We start from the raw sequence: 18,944 nt of genomic DNA on the forward strand, positions 1-18,944 counted from the left end.
CAGTTTGTTTGTTTGCCAGCCGTGGGCGGCTGTGCTCCAGTAGACTTTGCCGATTCGACAAAAGCAAAAACGCTGGCGAAGTCACACATGATTGGAGATTGCCGTGGTTGGATGGCAAGTCAGAGAACTTGTTCGAAAGTTTGGTAGAGAGATATAGGGCTTGCTTTCTAATTCAATTTGTCAAGCAGCTGTGGTGCCGTTATCGTTCTACTCTACTCTACGCTCTACTCAATAGCCGAACAGAAAACGCACCCAGCAGAAAGCCAATGAAGCGTTCATCCCATATTATGCAATTGAACATTTGCGAAGAATTAAACACAGTCTGCAGTCCAGGGCACAACAAATGCAAAATGCCCCCTGCACGCCTGTAATCTTCCTGCATTCCACACCTTCCAACCCTCCGTGGGTTCAGTCAACAACAATTGCAATTGCAGGTCTCCCCAACGCCGAGCACTGAGCTCCGAACCCGGGACAAAGGAACAGCGACAGGAACAGGGACAGGAGGCCCTGCAAACACAGTCCATTGCACACACATCGACAATGACAAGTACATGGGCATAATAAAGTCTTGGAATTTATTTTTATGTGCATATAATAGAGGGCTGCACCCTTGTCCCGCCCCACGCATGGTGGCCCATGGTCCCCCAGAGACGCATTTCCTCTGCCAGGGCGGAACATTTGATGAGTTCCAAAAAACACACTCTGCAAGGACCTCGCCTCGTGACCGATGCGTTTTGACCCGGGTCTAGTCCGCATCGAATTTTCGAATTTTGCCAATATTTGCTTAGTCATTCGGAGATTATCCTAATTGAGAATCTCGGCGCTGAGCTTGGGGGACTGATGGCTGGCAAGGGTGATGGGCCATCGATAAGACAGGCCTTGGATAGATGGATGTGTGCTCATCCTGGCAGCATCCTGGAAATGAAGCGGAACCATGAAATTGTCGCTATCAAAAGTGGAGGGCAGTGGGAGAAATGTTTGTGTATCTTTCTGAACTAGAGCGGATGAGTCCGCCTCCCCACGACTACGGGCAAATGAAACCCAAACAAAGTCTCATCTTGACCACTTGCCCCCCATCTGTCAGTCTCCTGTCACAATTCATTACGAGTCCTCAATGCTGGGCAAAGAAAACATAAATAAACTTTTTGTTTTAGATTTCGTGACAAATGTACAGAAAAAGCAACTTACAGCGATGGAATTATCGCTGGAAAGAAAATATTTGCACAGGCGAAAGGTTCAAAGATTCTGGGCGGACGAATAGACGAGCCCACGCAGGAAGCCGAATGTCGGGGCTAAAAAGGATTACTTATCGCATATTTTGACATAAGTTAAGTTCATCAGTGAAATACGAGAGTCAATTGTTCGGTTCGACAGGCTGGAGTGAAAGGGGCAGAAGGGGGCCTTAAACCAATGTCCAGACAGACAGCCAGCCAAAGGCGTGTGATGGGTCAATTGTGATAAGCCGAGTGGCCGAGCCACCCCTGACTGCTCCTTTGTTCTAGACCCACTTTGGCCGGCGTTTATTTGCATTTGCCCTTGTGTTCGCAGTGGAATCGAGGCAGGACGGGCCAGGACGACTGTAAAATTGGTAAATATCTATCGAACAATTGACAGTTTAGGGGAGGATCCCAGCAAAAAGCCCTAAAACTGACGGACAGCATTTTGGACATATGCAATGTTCCAATGCCAGCTCTGGTTATTTACGATGTGAGCGGGAAATAATGCCAAGATTTGTGACTGCAAAAAGGGGTTTGCGTCGGCTTTGCTTTCTGCCAATCAGCCAAAAAATCAGAGTTTTCTGGAATCTTTTATGAATGAAACAGTGTGGGGTTAATTAAATTCGATTAATTGCATGGCATGCTCTTTAAGGACACTGCCAACTAGCTTTAAAACGGGCTCCTCGCCTATGTCCTGTAGCCGAACTAGTCAGCCAAGGGCAATCTCCAAGTCAAAACAAAACACGCCGAGCAACAACAGTCGGCCACTCTTCTGGAAATACAGCAAGGATGCGGCGAAGAGAGCATCTTTGTCTGCACATCCGCAGCCGCGCCTGGTTGTAAAGATATAAAATCAGACAACTACGGAAAGGAGTCGGGCAGGAGGGGCAGGCACGGATCCAAGGAAGCCAAAGGACAGGCGGTGGCTGCGTCCTGGTCGTCCTGGTCCTCCGGGTTGTCAGCTGCAGCGGCGGCGATTTGTAGCGCCACAAGGATAATCACACTTTTAATCGTGATTTAAGTTTATGGCGCTGGGCGCTCGTTTAGTTTTCTGTTACTTGTTACTACTTCCTCGTTACGAGGACGATGCATCTCGCAGCGCCTGCCACGATTTTTTCAATTCCTTTCTCACGGCTCCATCGGATCCGTCCTTCGGCGGACGAGGAACGAGGGCGGGGCAGCTGTCTGCTTGTTAAGTTGGCCGCTTTCATTTTTATATTTTTTAATGATTTTTATTGCATAACTGGCGGCGTCTGCTCGACCTACGCCCCATTCCTGGCCTGCCAGGCAATTGCACTTTGCCACATTTTATGGCCCTCCTAAGAAGCGCAGCCAACAATGGTGATGGTGATGCTGCTTCTCGGAAGTTGAGCAAACGATAGAGGATCTGGCAGGAGTAGCTTCTCATTTCAGTTCAGCACGGCTTTAAGCGGAAGACACTGAAACCTGAAACATCCGATTGGAATGCTCCTAGCGAGCTCGGTGATGATTCAATTCCCGGATAATCATGGCGATGATACCGATTCCCTGCGTCGCTAACTGCACCCACATAAATCTGGGAACCGCACTCCTTTTCCAAGCGCGTCCTGCGTAATTTGTTGCTAAACAAACTCTCGTTTACCTCTTGCTCTGACGGGTGCGCTCTCCGGTTCGTTTACTTTTACAAATTATAAGCACTCACATAAATTTTACTTACTGCCGCCGGACTGGGCGCCAAGTTAGAGCCATGTTCCGGCTCCCGAGACTGAAGCTGCCGTGAGCTACGGCCACCGAGCACTTTTTGTGAGACGTAATTAGAAGGACAGACGCCCGACCACTGGCCAACTTGAGGTTGGAGAGTGCGAGCGGGGCGGGCGGGGAATTGGCCACTTGAAATGCAAATTGCGTGCAAATTATGGCAAGCTGGCATCCAACCGGCCAGGTGAGCAAGTTGCTCCGCCCGCTGCCCCTGATTCATTGCGAAGGTTCGGGAAAAGGAAATATTACTTGAAAGTTCCGGGAAGTTGTGTTTTTAATTGCACGAGTCCTAATTCAATTTGCAGCCCTGCATATTATGCAACCGTTCATCCAGGCAGTTCTCCACTTCTATACTTCCTCCAAAGTCTTCGAAAATCATCGAGCCCATTCCTATGTGACTTTTGTTTATATCGAAAAAACGAAGAAATTGCGAACAACTCTTATTCTATTTTTTAGCAGCAGCTGCGATTTATCTATCTATTTTATTTCCGCCCACATTTAGCAATAATTAAACAACAATACACAAATTGAATGCACCAATCGCACTACTCACCGTTATTATGAGTTAGGAAGGCGTTTTCCGCTTCCGACGAGGACGATCCCTGGTGCTCGTTGTTGGCGTTGGAGGAGGACGATGAGTTGGAGAAGTCGTAGGGATGGGTCAGGCTGTTGGTGCCGCCGGCGGAGGCAGCTAGGGCCTTGAACAGGTGGGCGGTGCGCTGCTGCGTCTGCTGCTGCAGCTGCTGCTGCTGCTGCTGTTGCTGCTGCTGCTGCTGCGGCGGAATATAGGGATTGTTGTAGATGTTGCGACTGTCATTCGATGGCTGCAGGTTGTATTGGTTCTGCTGCTGCTGGAGCGTGTTATTGGCACTCAGAAGACCGTTGACCGTGAAATGCCGGGACTTGGCTGAAAGGAGAAGAGGGAATAAATGTATGGAGGTACTAATTTTTCCAAGTCATGTCAGTTGCTGCTGGCTCCCCTCAACCCCACTCCCGCTCCCTGCGCCTAATTGCATGCATTGAAATATGCAAATGATTGCTGCGGTGTGTGAGGGTTTGCTTCAATTAAAGCATTTTCGCAGTTGGCCCGCAGTGGGTGGAGGTTTTCACTTTTCCACCGCTCATTGTCGTCGCCCATTGTTGCTTTTCTCATGTGAATTATGCATGGCAATAGTCCCCATCCCCCAACCCCCAATGTTGCTGCTTTGCGGAAATAATGTTGACGCGGAAGCTGTGATAATGAAGCAGGCAAAAAGCAAAGTGTCGCCTCGGCCTAAACCCCGTCCCCTCGGACGTCCGCAAAAAATGATGCTAACCCTTTCAATTTTCCACAAGCAACTCGCTCGGAAAAGTTGCTCCTTGCCTGCTGTTGCTGCCATTGTGGTTGTTGTTGTAGTGGTTGTTGCCGCTCCTTGCATATTAATTATGCATGTTTTGGTTGGTGTGAAGGCATCAACACATTGTTTGAATTTTAAGCAACACAAGCGACAAAATTAGGGGTAAACTGCTCGTTGGCATCGGTCCTTTTCGGTGGGATTTTACACTGATTTGCTCGGCTTTTGGGAGCCAACTGTGTAAATATACAGTCCAAAAGATAACGAGCTAATAACTTTGTTAATTTCGGGGTTGATGTGTGTGGACATGCTTGTTATAACCGGCAGAATTGCACGAATTGAACGAAACTAATTGCACTCTTTTTGGCCGCCTAAGAGCGACTTGATCAGCCACAAACTAAGTCCTATTCGTAATTCATGCCCCATCAAACGCTTACATCCGAACAATTACCCATTCACTGAACATATTCCGCTTCAGAGGTCAGTTCCACTCGCTCGTCGGCAAGCCATCAATGTCAACTTCCTGGAGATAAAAATTCAGGGGCAGCACGCGTCGCGGTTTAAAAAGCAATGGCAGTAAATTTTCACTAGATCGAATTTATTGGTAAATCCCCACCGTAGGCGACTTTATGGCGGAAGCCAGGCCAACTGGAATCAACCCAATGAGGCCGGGCCAAATCTGCGACACGTCTAAATGTCAATAAAAAACACATTCGGCCACCCAGCGCCTTCGGATGGGCGGAGGAGAATTTGCCTCGTTTAGCGAGGGAATAATGACACAAATCGCATAATTCGACGAGGCAGAAAGGGTTCAGCTTGGGGTCGAGACGATTCGGGACAGGGCGAACAACAAAGAAGCCAAATTGTCGGCCCAGCGAAAGGCAAGGAAGCTTCAGCCAAATGGCCTTATTCAGTAGACGCTTGGGGCACCAACTCCACTGGGGCAACAAAGTATGGGCAACAACAAAGGAATAAAGCATGTGGCAAGGGAAAACTAGCTACAACAAAAGCAAAATAAATGTGTAAAAATTGTGTGGCAATAAAATTTGCGTAAATAGTCCAATTTGCATTGAATGCTGCCCTTATTTATGGGGCCATGGCGCAATCAGGCTGCCCTGCAAGTGGGGCGGGAATCGCAATCGGAATTGGATGCTCGGCCGTTGTGGATGTGCTGTTATTGTTTGCTGTCGTGCCAGCGAAGTGTAAATTTGCCAAATTTTGTTAAAAGCAAAATAAATAAAAATCGCATAAACGGGCAATGGCTGGAAACGAGACTGGGAATGGGACTGTTGGGGATCTGGCATTCTATTTTTCGGGATTATCAACGGAACATTTTCGAGCCGAAATGAGGCATAAGTCAAGGGACGAGGGGGATGTGTGTGGGGAAACTTCGCGTTAAGTTGGATGCTGGGGATGAGCTGCCACGGGGGATTATGTAATCTTGGGCAATGCACGTAATTAATTCACCAACCAATCAAACCGCTGGCGAAGCGCCCTTTGTTTCGCCACAAACTTTCGCCAGACGAAAGCACTCAAAACTTTTCATTCACAATGCCCCAATCAGGTACCCACCAACAACAACTGGAGCAATTAACAATCGATGCAGCCAATTAACAATTAACAGCGAGCTGGGAACTGGGAACTGGGAACCCAAAATGGAAGCCAAGGAAAGTTGCTGGGGAAAAAACTTTGTATACAAAAATAAAGCCCTGCGAGAGTTTAACTTTTTAAACCGATTAACCCGTGCTCAAAGAATTTTATAAATAAAGGACAAATCCTGCATAAATATTTCATGTCCTTCGAAATTAATATTCCAGGGACAGTCGCATCGATTGATCCTCATCAACGATTCATGAACACAACATTATTCTCACACGCACGACCCAATCAATACAAACTAATAATAGTCACACTCCCTAAATTGTTTAAATTGGGCATTCAAATGGCAGCAATTATGAGAAATTAGGGGGAGGATAGGAATAAATCACCGAATCACTGTTCTTTAAGTTGCATGCCACTTAGACACGCTTTCAGAACTAAGCGCATTAAAAGCGCTTGAGGATTGGGACTGATCCAAAAACACTTGAACAGATGTCCTGGCATTTGGAATTCACAAAACTAAAAGCACTGGGGAAATGCGGGTGCGAGTGCGAATGTGAATGCCGCTGACTCATCCTTTCCGTTTGGAAAATCGCAGCCCAGCCCGGGCCGCAAACACCTTGTTGTCCTGGCTGATGGCAGTGAAGCTGTCAGTGACAGTTGGTTGTTGTCACCCCGACGCATCCTCCGCAGCAGGGAAATTCGCACAGCTGAGCGAAGACGACGCGGAAGTTATCCGCCTGAATAATTCCATCCGGGATTAGAGGTGGGCGAAGGAGGTCCGCTGGCCTCTAATGCATGTTTGGCATTTGCATAATTTTCCCTCGGTCGTCGGGGTGCCGGCACTTGACTCACCAGCCCGAAAACCCAGCCATGCCAAATATCAATTACATCCACGCAATCCGAACAACACTCGCAAAGGATCGGAAATGACACAACAAGCGAATTAATTGAAATCAATGCAAATGCCCAGGCAGGACCTCGTAGGACTCGACTTAAGGGTTGCATCCCTCCGCCGACGGCTTGTATTTTTCAATTTTCATAGGCAATCGCATTTGTCAGCGGCTTAAGGCGCCCCTCCCGCACTCGCCCTCCCTTCGCCATTGTTGTCAAACATGTCAAAGCAAAGGCAAACATTCGGGCGTCCTTCCTTCATTTATTACCGCGGTTGAATCAGTTCTGTGTTTTCACCCGTCCGCCGATCTGCGGATTCGATTTCGCGGTTTACTGAGCACCGGCAGCGGGCAGATACCGCTCCGATAAGTAGAGTCCTGCTCATCAGTTCGTCCTTGCTAGTGGCGGCGCTTTCACCGCTCTAAGTAACCCACTTGGACGGCGGCCACTCCCTTAGTGCAATATGTCACCCTGTTTCCCGTGGCCATAGCGAGCATATTGATCCGGAGTCCTTGAACATAAGGCTTTAACATTTTTGAAATTTCCAATACGCTTGTACGCACTGCATATGTAATTACATTTGCCTCAAAGTATTGTTTTAGGAGTATCTTTCGAATCAGATTTAAATCAATTAGGTGTCCTTTAATGCGTATTTTTAGGAAACTATTTTTTTTTTTTAGTTTTGTACCTTTTGCTCTGTGCTCTTCATTACTACGTAAAACGCCCTCCACAGTGATCATGCGTGATCTTTTGTTACTATACTATACTACACTTCAATGACTTATGCCTCCATTAAGTTAAAGTTATTTTAGCTTCCAATAGTTAATAGACACATTAAGAAAAGCAATGCGCGGTTTAAAAATAAGCCCTAAAAAATTGTATTTCGAGTCATCGGATCCAGTTAACAATGTTCTGTTCTTCCACATCATTTGTAACCTCGCCTGCGGCCGCCTCCCCACTGGAAGTGCGCTCTCGCAATGACTCATATTCCTTTTACCAAAAATGTTGCGTAATTGCAAATGTTAATGACCGCCAGCCGCCCAGCGGCATCCATTGACATATTCAACTCATTAAACCGACATTCACCGCCGTCCGGGCACAATTGCTGCCAACTCGACAGGAACTGAAAAGGCTAGAAAAGGATCGCCGGCTGGCGTTTCGACTTCGCCTGGCGGATGTATTTGCCAGGCTAATAATAAACACCCAACCAAAAAAAGTGATGCGGGAAAAACCGAGCCACGCAAATGATGCAGAGCGCGCACAATGGCCACAATGGGTAACAGGATCAAAAATCAGAAACCAGAGCGCCGCCACTACGAAGTTCGGGGTGAGCCTTCATTAAAACCGCGTCTCGCCTGAGTCCCACAGGGGTGTGTGGCTTCTCGGTCCAGGATGAACTACAACTACCCCGGAGCGCAGATCAAAGCGAGCTGCAACTGCCAGCAGCATGGGCATGTTACTGCTTTTTACGGCCAGAGACTTATTACAGAAGCTGACATTGTGTCAAACACGACGTAACGAGCGCGCCACACCTTTCGGCAGTCCCAACTCAAATCGCCTCGGAGCTGCGAATCCCGCCGAGCGTTGTGCGGTTCTCCGTCGCAATTATTGCGTTTGAATTGTCAACACCCCCGTGGATTGGGAGTGCTATTCGGGATCGGAATCGGAATGGAATGGAATTGGCAGGGGGAGGGGACGCTGGTCAAAGCCGAAATACGCCACGGGTCATAGCGACCCCTGCAATCAACTCGGCTGTACACTCGTATGTGTGTTTTTAACGCGCTGGGTGTCGATTGTTACAATAACATTGCCCAGAGCGCAGATTTGGGCCTTTAACGACGATGGTGATGATGACATTGTCGACGGGCTGCTGGCCTCCCTGGTTCAGGTCCGGCGATGACCCCAAGGAGGTGTGGGAAGTGTGTCATTATCTCTAGCAATTTTACTTGGTCCGTATGGCGCTTAGCACCTTCTGTAATTTATGGCCACGCTTTGCTGGCAGCTGATGGACCTTGATGATGATAATTGGCGGTAGCCAAGCGGGTTGCTAATGGGGGTCAGGAGGTATAGCTGGGAGTATCTGTTGACTTATCCCCACATAGATTTCCATTCATGCATGATGCCGCCAGCGTAGTTGGTACCATTTATCAGCTTTTAATCCCGCACTTTGCGTCAACTTCCTGGAATTGATAGAGCCGCAGAGTAAACCTCCCAACCCACAGAGAAAAATCCGAGCTTAAAACGTGAATGAAGAGGGACAGCCATATAAGCGCAGTGGGTGGAGAAGTGGCGGCCAATAAATCTGATTTATTGGTTTTCAAAACAGATTTTCGGAGCGCACGGAACAGAAACCACAATGCGAGTAAAACGAATTGAATGCAACCATTCAATGCAAGCATTCTGCGATGTTCGCCATGACACTTGTGGCCATATGGCAGGAATGCCGGAGTCCGATGTCCGATGTCCGAGGGGCAACTATGGCTGAAAAATCCATCACGAGTGGAGGACGGAAAACGCGCGCCGATGACACAAAGCGTGGAAGGATTAAGCCGCCGCAGTGCCGGCGAGGGACAATGGAAGTTCATCATGGCCAGAGGATATGCCGACACTTGGTCGATGCTCGTCGGCAATTTGTCGCTCGTTTAGTTGAGTTGTGCGACAAAAATAGAATAAATGGCACAGATAATGGAAAAAATGGACAGCTGGATGGGCAGGGATGAGCATAAACCGCTGCCCTGGGCAGCAGCCACGTCCAGAGTCCTCGTCCTGCAGCTTCTGGTAATCCGACGATTAATTAAAAACGTTGTCCCCGGTAAAGGGCTTAAAAATTGAAATTGATTGCCGGCGCAGCTCGTCGGCTTATGCAAAGTTTTTCCGCGACCGCGACCGCCTCTGCTTTCGCTTTTCTTTTGCAATTTGGGGAATCTTCCACCAGTAAATAACAATAAGCACGAATACAATCGCAGCTATCACTGCCAAATACTCCAGGGAGCCCAAAGTCATCAGCAAGGAACAAGTCGACATCATCTTCATCGTCATCACCACCTGAGCATGCGGAAAGTCGCTTAACAAGAAATCCGATTCCAAGAAATCCCTGGGGCCAGTCGCTAATCATGAAAGTAAGAACAAAAGGAACGCAAAATTGCGGAAATCCATTTAGAAAAGTTCACAGAAGCTACAGCCAATTACCTCCGCCAGTGCTTAATTCTTATCAAATTTCCCCGTTTGGCTGGCGAATATGGTCATTGGCTAATGGGGAAAATTCACATGCAAATCATCGTGAGTCGCGAACTACCCTTTGCAGAAGGCACACGCGGCTGTGATTTCCATCGAGTCCACCGCCACGTGGATTAGAATCTGGGAACTATCAAAGACCAGGGCCAGACCTTTCTCATATCAATTAGTTACAAGCGAGTACACTTGATTCATTAGCGTGATAATTACGAGCAGACAAGCCTGGGCAGTCAAAAGAACGATGGTGATGAGAATTCGACATGTTGCTAGCAAAGTTTCCCACGAAGGCGCCGAAAATAAGGCAAAAACCCAGCCAAACATATTTTGCCTCGCCGAGTGGGTGAAAGCCAGAAAGGCGCGGATGGAGACAAAAAATAATGTCAACCATTTCGAGCAGTGAAAGTCGAGGAATTAAAGCATTAGGTTGAAAGTGCAAGCACCGGCAAAGGAGGAAAATAAGCGAAGGAAGCTGAGTTCCGGAAAGGGGCAGAGTGAAATGACAAAGTCAACAGCCGCGACAACAAATTGCCAAACGAGCGGAGCGTAAAACTCGACTTGGATGTTCAGGTGGCACCGTGGATGACTGTTGGTCGAGCCACTGCGAAAGGGAGTCATTACTAAGAAGGAACCCAAACCAGCCGACAATGAAGTGAATCCTTTCGGCACAAACCCTTTTAATTGGAATACAAAGGAAGGCAGCGCAGCTCGTTCGCCTTAAAGCGCGCAATATTGTACAATGGGATTGCTGCGTCTGTTGCCAGGACAATTGATTTCATCAGCTCCATAACGCATCTGCCGATCACTCGTCCCCTAACTAACTAACCCGTTGACTGTCCTGACTTGGCCGTGTGTCTCGCAGTTTTGGCTCGTTCATTCCCGAACTCGTCACGCATTTTCCTTTGATTTCTATTAAATTATACCTACGCTTGATCAAAACCCGCCCAAGCCTGATCCACCCCTGGCCGAGTCCTGCGAAATTGTCATATTTACCCCTGCGTAATTGCAGTTTGTTCGGAGGATGAGGCTTTGAGTATTTGCTCAGCAGATTCTGTTGACTGGTGGTTCCCGGTGGGCTGATGATGTGAAGTGATCCAAATTGAAATGTAATTTTGTGCCCGACCAGGAAGCGGGATAATCCCTTTGACAAACAGCAAGGCAAGGCCAGATGCCCATAGATGCAACCTTTGGCCCACTTTGTGGCTAAGTTCTGGCGCAGATCGATAGAGTCGCTATACCAAATTATCACATAACAATTTCCGCCGAAGCTCAAGGAGGACTCATTTCCCCCACTCAATGTTTAATTTCCTTTCAATTTATGCTGGAAATCGAGGTCGCCTCCCGATAAAAGAGCCATCCAACCAATTTGCCCAGCTCAGGAAAAGCCGTATGTGTACCTAGATGGCTCCCCGGCAGTGGAGTTATGTACGGGTGCTTATTAGATGAAGCCTGGAGTCGAGAGCTCAGGACGCATATCAATGGCCCCTGAGATGCGGGTGCGGGCTGGGTGCTGGGAGATGGGAGCTGGGAGATGGGAGCTGGGAGCTGGAGGAGCATCAGCAAACAGCAAACAGCAGGAGAAAAAAACGCTTCAAGTGTCAATCAGTGACAACACAGACACCACACACGATGAAGCACGGGCTGATAGAAGCTAATCGATTTATGCTGTAATATTCAAAAAGTTTCCCATAAGGACCTGGCCCGGAGGACGACCTAATCCAGTGCGACTCCCTTGTGTGCTACCGCCGCCGTAATTTCCCAGTCACCGCCCCCATGTGCACCCCACTTTGAGCCACGTGTTCCGAGGTGGAGGATGCGTCCTGATCGGGGCCAGGGGCTTCGGGCCATGTGTGTCCTCGAAGCTGTCGTCTGTTTATCTGCCTGCATTTGTCGCATTAAAATTGAATAAAAAATCAATCTCAATTCTAGCATAATTTGATTCTTGCCTCCGATTATCGGAGTGGGAATGCTGAACTGGGTGAACTGGGGGCAAATGAAAAGCAGAATGCCGGCAAAACAGAAAATAAATAAATGATAATCTGTAAAGGCCTTTGCCTGTTCGACGGAGATATTTATGTCGCAACTTTTCGGTCCGAGAGGAGAAATGCTCCTTCCCAGCAAATGCTCCTTTTCATTTCACTTCCCCCGCTGACGCTTCTTCTTTGAGTGCATTAGCAATCCACTTTTTAGTGGCATCGAATCTCTTACTTGAGCTTAGCACCAAATTCACTTGGCTCAAAGTTTATCCCTCCACTGGCTCTGCCACTGCCACATGTGAGGAAGCGCGCAGGACTTTCATCCGCCCCGATCCTTCGGCTCCTTGGAGGGCTGCGCTTATTCCAATGCATTTAATAAAGTGTTTATTTCGGTTGCAACAAATTTGCCAGCTCAGTGCGGCGAGCGGAAACAATGCCAACTAGAAACCTGTGCACGACACAAAGGAAAATTGCTTTTCCGCCGCGCAGACACAGCGGCAGCCACATCCGCACATGAGGAAAATACCTCTCACGCTTGGTGGCAGCGAAAATATGTGGCCATTGCTATCCGCAAGGAAGACAAGGAGATACGCGCTCCTGGCCAAACCATCGAAGTTTTTCCCGATGACGTATGGCCCTGGCCCGCTCCTAGAGATGCGTCCGTGCCACGAGACTTTCCCGGGTTTATCCTGCTGCAGTTATTGGTGCCTCACGACGCCGTCTCGGAAAAACTTTTAACTCCCTCTGCCAGCATAGTTTTGATTTCTTCCCAACTTCCCAACTTCCCTTTTACTTTTCTCTGCCTTTCTATTTGTCTTTCGGTGGATTCAACTGCGATTCGGTGGGCTGAGCGGTGGGGCAGGCGATTCGGCTTGAGTGGCACATTATTTGATGATGCTTTTCTCGATTTTTTCGCACTTGAATGCCTGATTTTTATTAGTTGAATTCTTTACGGTTTTGCTGCGTTCCGCCTGCCAGCGAAAAGTTTCAGTTTCTTTGCTTTTCCGCCACTGTCTGCGAGGGAAAAGTTTTACGTTCAGAGATTTGAAATATGGCTGGAGAGTCGAAATCGGCCGCCTCGAGTCGATAATCGAAAGTGTCTTTGTCTGGGCTCCTGGCCAGTTGATCACTTCTTCCCCGATGGACACAATCATCTCTGGGAGAAAACCGCGTCACTCGCCGAAAAGCGCAAAATCCTGATGAAGAATGCCAAAAGTAAAACAAACGAACAGACCGTCGAACAAACGGAAATGAAAGTCAATTTGAATACATTACCAATTCTAATTACGATTTTCAAGTACAACGAACGATGGCGTCCGCCAGATGGGCGATCCGAGGGGCGATGGCTTGAATAATATAATATTGGCTGCTGGGAAAGACGTCCTTAGCCGAAGCCCTCCACTAACAGCCACGAAAACCACAAAGCATTCAAATTGGAAATTTAAAAAAGCGAATGGACATGGAAGCGCAGGGCGACTGGCGACTGACGGCCAAGGGGAGGAGGAGTGCTCGCTGACCAACAGATTAGCCGGAAAACCCGAGGAGAGGAAAAGCTGTGAAGTTTCACAGCCAGTGACAGGAAAATGGCGGCCACGAATCGTATTTGAATACATCAGCATTGCCGAGTAACCGGGAGCCATGGAAGGGAATCCCTTCCCCGCAAGGAGCAGGGCGTCCGTCGTTCTTCTCTAGGTCTGGCGCGGAATGGGAACCCTTGTTCGCTGAGATCCGCATTTCGTTAAATTAAAAATTCAAATACTTTGCGTTATCGCTTTAGACGCAGCTTAAGCCACCTGCCAGAATCCATAGCCCGCCGGAGGCACCCAGCCAATCATTCCCCCAAACACTTGACTTTGGGCCATAAACAGAAAACTTGGCTTCAAGCCTCGCTTATTATGCAGGCTCCTTCCAATTCCTCCCCTGCCAATGCCAAGGTCCTGGGAAGCCATATCATATGCCACTTGGGGAAGGACGAGCACCGAATTAGAAATGAAAATTAAGTAAATATCATAATATGATGCCACCTGGCTGGGAGCGGAGGCGGAGGCGGAGGCGGCACTCCCACTCCGGTTCTGGTTTGGCAAATAAATGATAAGCATTACATTTGATATTCATTATTTGATAACGTGTAGCGTGGCATAAAAACGAAAATGCCAGCGGAAATGAAAATGTGGCCTCCGTGTTTGCATTCAGGACTTGGACTGGGCACAGACGGAGTTCAGGAGGCCAGACGAGAAGCCGGATTAAATGTTTGGCTAAGTGAAATATGTTAAGAGCTATGATATGTGAGCTTGCCCTGGGTGCTCGACTCCTTCGATTTCATGATTTATGATATTAAAGTTGGGCTTTTGTGCCTACGGAATGACTTGCGCCAAGGATAATTATGAAGGGTTCAGCGGACTGCAGCCGCATCCATTTATCACATTAGCCGCCTAGACTAATTCTGTTAAAAGCATGCGAGTATACCTCATGAGCACCCCAAAAATGAATCCATTCAATGGGCCACAAGCATGCAATAAGTTGGTTTTTTCTTCTGTTTCTGACCCGTCGAAAGTCAAATCGCAACATTCATCAGAATGCAATAAAGACAACAAACTTTTTCTGATATACGTGTATATATAAAAAGGAATCGATAGATTTTCCACATAAGACATTCGTTGATTCGTTTCAAGTTCCTCAGTTCTGGTTGGGGGAAGCGAACCTCCTTGCATGGAATCACGAAGAATGGTCAACCAAATCAAAGGGGCAACTTGAATGGAGCTCTCAGCGACTCCGCACTCAACTTTATTGCATTTCAGTGATATCCCCCTGCTAAATCAGCGAAAGCACAGACAAGTGCCGGGAAAACTGAGGTGGCAGTTCCTCCGGAAAAGCCAAGAGCCGGCGCAGGACCACAGGACCACAGCAGCACAGGAGCCCAGGACCAAGAGCAGGCAGATGGAGGCGTGTGTGCTCGCTTAGCGTGAAATTATGAGCGCTTTTACAGCGCAAACAGCAGAACGGGCGAATGTCAACGACAAGCTTAAGCTGCTTAAAACAAGCCATTGCCTCAAGTGTTGTTGCCTCCCCAGAGGGGGAGGGGGAGGGGGAAAGTGAAAGTGTCAAGGATGCGGCAAGCGTTCATAGCCAAATTAAATTGCTCCCAGGAAGGAGCCAAAAGGGAAGGGAGGGGAAGGAGCGCCAAGTGAAAGGATAATGCGAGCATAAAAACATTTTTAATGAAATCGAGACGACGACTTCCAACGGAGAAGGCATCGTCTAAGACAGTAGCAAGTGTGTTTTAATTTAAACCTTGGATTTACCTTGCACAACCCGTTCGCCTTCGAAGGCAAGGGAGGAGTGCGGGTGGAGTCATTCCCCTTCGCCTGCGCATTAATTTCATTCCGCTTGAAAATTTTAATTAATTTTCAGCTTGATTGCGTTTTAAAGAGCCGCTTGGTTTATGTTTTGAGGGCTTGCTGATGTGTTGTGGCTGCCTTGGGCCTGGGAATTTATAGTTATTGCGGCGAGCAGCGGGGATAAAGGGGGGGGATAAAGTTTGCGGGTCGGACCTTTGTTTCGGTCGCTTTGAGGGGCAAAACAAATTTCGGTTTGTAACCATCGCAGACTACTCACATCTCCAGTGGCTTCTTAATTAATTTTTGATCGCAGTGCAGTGCTATACGGAACTCACCTTTGCTGGTGTGCCTGTCCAAGTTTGGATCCTTGAGACCTGTAAGAGTGCAGAGGCGTTCTGTTAGATAGTTAGATATCTGTAGATACAATCTACCGTATAGATAAAATGCGCTAATACAGAGGGAACAACCTATTTACGCCCAGAGAACATGAAATTTAGATATGAATTTGAATATGAATTTGGGCTCCAAGCCATTATACTTAATGTTACAAAAGTAAAGTTATAATCTAAAGTTATACTTAGCTAGAAAAGTTGGCCACATAAATGATTATTGGACCTTAATACTACTCTATAATACGTAAAGGCCTTCTGCACTGGGCTATCATATACTTGTAGTCTTGGGAACTACGTAAGCCGCTTTTGACATTTTTATTTTAATTTCATTCGACGCGACATTTAATTAATTTTCAGCTATCACCGCCAAAGCAGGCGTCAGCTCTTTGTTCACTTGGAGTACTCATACTTCCTCGATTTAGCAGATGTCTAGCCAATGTAGGGAAAAACCACAAAATGCTATGCACTCGGAATCGTCGGATCTTTTAATGCTCTCACAGTAGGGAAAATGTATTAAACATTTCAAAAATTTCTTGGAACAGAAGAAATATAATCCTTCAAACATTATTTTATACTCTGCATCACATGCTTTATTACAAAACTCTGTTAGCTTATAAAATAAAAGATCGTTATGAATAGTATTATTTATTTATTTCCTTGGCATGACCTCATCTTGTCTAATTCACAAAGCGTAGTAATAAAGTTGAGCTTAAGAGCAAAAAGCGATGTATTTACAAGGATCTACCACGGAAGGGTATCTCAGCCAAATGCTGATGTGCTCCTTTAAATAATTCGCTGGACAAAATTGCAGTCTTATGGGAAAATTCCCCACATGCCGCAGACTCTGCGGTATTGGTCGACCCAAAGCGAAAAACTTGTAATGGGGCTGTTGGGAAGTCGAGGAGACGAGGAGACGGAGATAATGTGGTTAAGGTTTAATTGCAGTTGAGCTGCTAAGGTCAGACAGGTCTGGGAAAGGAAATAAACGGGGAAAAGTGGCGAATAAATAGAATAAGAGCTTAAAAAATAGTCGAGACGGGTGGGGATTAGGCATCAGCCAAAAAAAGGGAGATATAAAAGTCAAGTTGAGTTAATATTCATCAGAAGTTGCTTAAGTTTTATGAGCCCTTACTCTCTGCAAATCTCGATTAATTATGGCCTAGACATCATAAAATTTGATGTTTTCATCTTGTAAATTGTCTCCGGAGCGTGTTGGCAAAAGAGGGGCTGTTAAGTAAATTATCACGTCATGTGGCGAAAACGGATGAGCGAGTGGAGGGCACCTCTAGATACATGTGAAAGTTTTATGTCAGCTACGTGCTCATAAATTTCGCAGCACTTTCGCCCTCAAACATTTGTGGCCTGAATCGTTTTATTGGCGTCTGAAATTAGCAGCAACTGGGGATGAGAGGAGCACTCCGAATGGGGCACGCCACTCGAATGAAATGGGGGTGTAGTTGCTATTGTTGCTGGGTTAATTAGAAAAGTTGCCAATCTTCGAGTTCCACTCCATTCGGGAGTTCATCGAACTGAGCAGAGCAGCGGGAGGTTTGCCATTAGCTGCAAGTCCTTCAACAAACTTTAAATATGCAGTGGCCTCGCCGGTGAAGCGAGCTGTGCTCACCCAGATTTCACAATCAGCTCATCTCAATTGCAATCACTTAAATCCTGGCCGCCCTCCGATTCCTGCGCCGCCCTGCCGCCCAATCCTGCCCAAAACCAGGCAATGGGTCCTGGGCAAACATTTTTGAGAGAGCTCTCGCAATCCGCACACTTAAAATATTTACGCAATCAAAATTAATGCAACTGTCATGTTTTCCCTGCCGCAGGCGGGAATCCACCCTTGCCCACCCCTCCCTCCCCGCATCCCCTGTCGGAATGCATTTAGCGTTAAATGCAAATACACTTTAGAACTGTAGCCGACCGCTCCCCCTCCTCCGAACTCGTTTAAATTTAAACAGTAAAACCAAACTCATTACCAACAACAAGCGCAGGATCAGCCAACAGTGGAGGATTCGACCAGCACATACAAGGCGCCAATTAGCAAAACTTTACCTGCTGAATCACTTTGTATTCAAATACGATCAAAAGAGGTACTATCACTTCGCCACCTTGATCACCAGTGAAGAATCGATAGCTAGCTTCTAAATTAGATGTGCTGCAACTCTTAAGCCAATTTGGCCAAGTAGTTTGCAGCATTATAGAGCCCTTTAGCTGTGCCAACTAGATTCAACAGGCCTAAAACCCCAGCGGAGTCGAGTCCGCTCCTGGCGTGGGAGGATGACATCGTTGAAATTACCAAAATGTCCTTTTGCGAAATTTTGTGGACATTGAAAATCGCTTTGATTGAACCGCATGCCAGGCAGACAACAGATACAGTTGCATGTCGCTGGGCGCTGGACAATTGCCACACATAAAACAAACACGAGCCCCTTAGTCCTGCGGCTCCTGCCCACAAGCCGCCGCCCTCCCCCCTCGCCCACGGGCCGTGGCTGCAGGAACAACTCCGAAATCCACTGGCAATTGCAGCTGCAAATGCGCTTCACTGCACTTGCAATGCACATTGGGTGAGGGGAGGTGTGGCGGGGTGGAGGAGGCTCGGGATGCAGAGTCCGTAAATTGTCCAGCGAATGCGGATTGGGAATTGGTTTTATGTCGCTTGCGCCTCAATGGAGATGCATTTTACACTGCCCTGCTAATCCCGAGCGTGGCGAAAGCGAAAGCAGGCCTGCTCCTCCCACAGGACTCCCGTCCTCGGGTTGCTCCGTCTCCATCTCTATCGGCACACCCATTCCGCCCCGCCTCCGCCTCCGCCCCTGGAGGACGCCAGTTGACTTTGAAAATCAATTAACAACATCAAACAGAAGCCGGATGCTGACGTGGACAGCTGTCGGCCAGCCCCAGAGCACTTCCTCCATCCCTAGCCAGGATCCTGGTTCTGGTTCTGGTCCCCTCCTGCTGAAGTGCGTAAATTGCAACTGTAAATCAAATATGACAACGCGAACGGCGGCAAAATCTGCATGTGTGTCAGTCACATTAATTGTCCACGCCCCCTTTCCCGGCGCTGCAGGCGGATGGGCGTGGGCCCACGCCCACGAGGGCGATTGTACTTTATTGTTGTGTTAATGAGTGTGCATAGGCAGCTCGGTGGCCGTGCAGCGGATTGCAATGCGCCGATGTGACATAAAAATATGTTACAGTGGGCGGGCAGGGCTGGACATTTAAT

At 47.7% G+C, this 18,944-nt stretch overlaps 1 protein-coding gene across 1 annotated transcript; it reads right to left on the reverse strand.

The window, feature by feature from the left end:
- Positions 1–3,243: 3,243 nt before the first annotated feature.
- On the reverse strand, positions 3,244–18,492 carry LOC6544201 (putative uncharacterized protein DDB_G0282129). The gene is made up of 4 exons (XM_026976407.1): positions 18,405–18,492; positions 15,662–15,700; positions 3,508–3,861; positions 3,244–3,311 (listed from the first exon to the last, which is right to left on the reverse strand). Exons 1-4 carry the CDS (start codon positions 18,490–18,492, stop codon positions 3,244–3,246), a joined length of 549 nt encoding a protein of 182 aa, XP_026832208.1.
- Positions 18,493–18,944: the final 452 nt, after the last annotated feature.

This window comes from Drosophila erecta, unplaced genomic scaffold (assembly GCF_003286155.1).
Source record: "Drosophila erecta strain 14021-0224.00,06,07 unplaced genomic scaffold, DereRS2 tig00000021-arrow-pilon, whole genome shotgun sequence".
NCBI lineage: Eukaryota > Metazoa > Arthropoda > Insecta > Diptera > Drosophilidae > Drosophila > Drosophila erecta.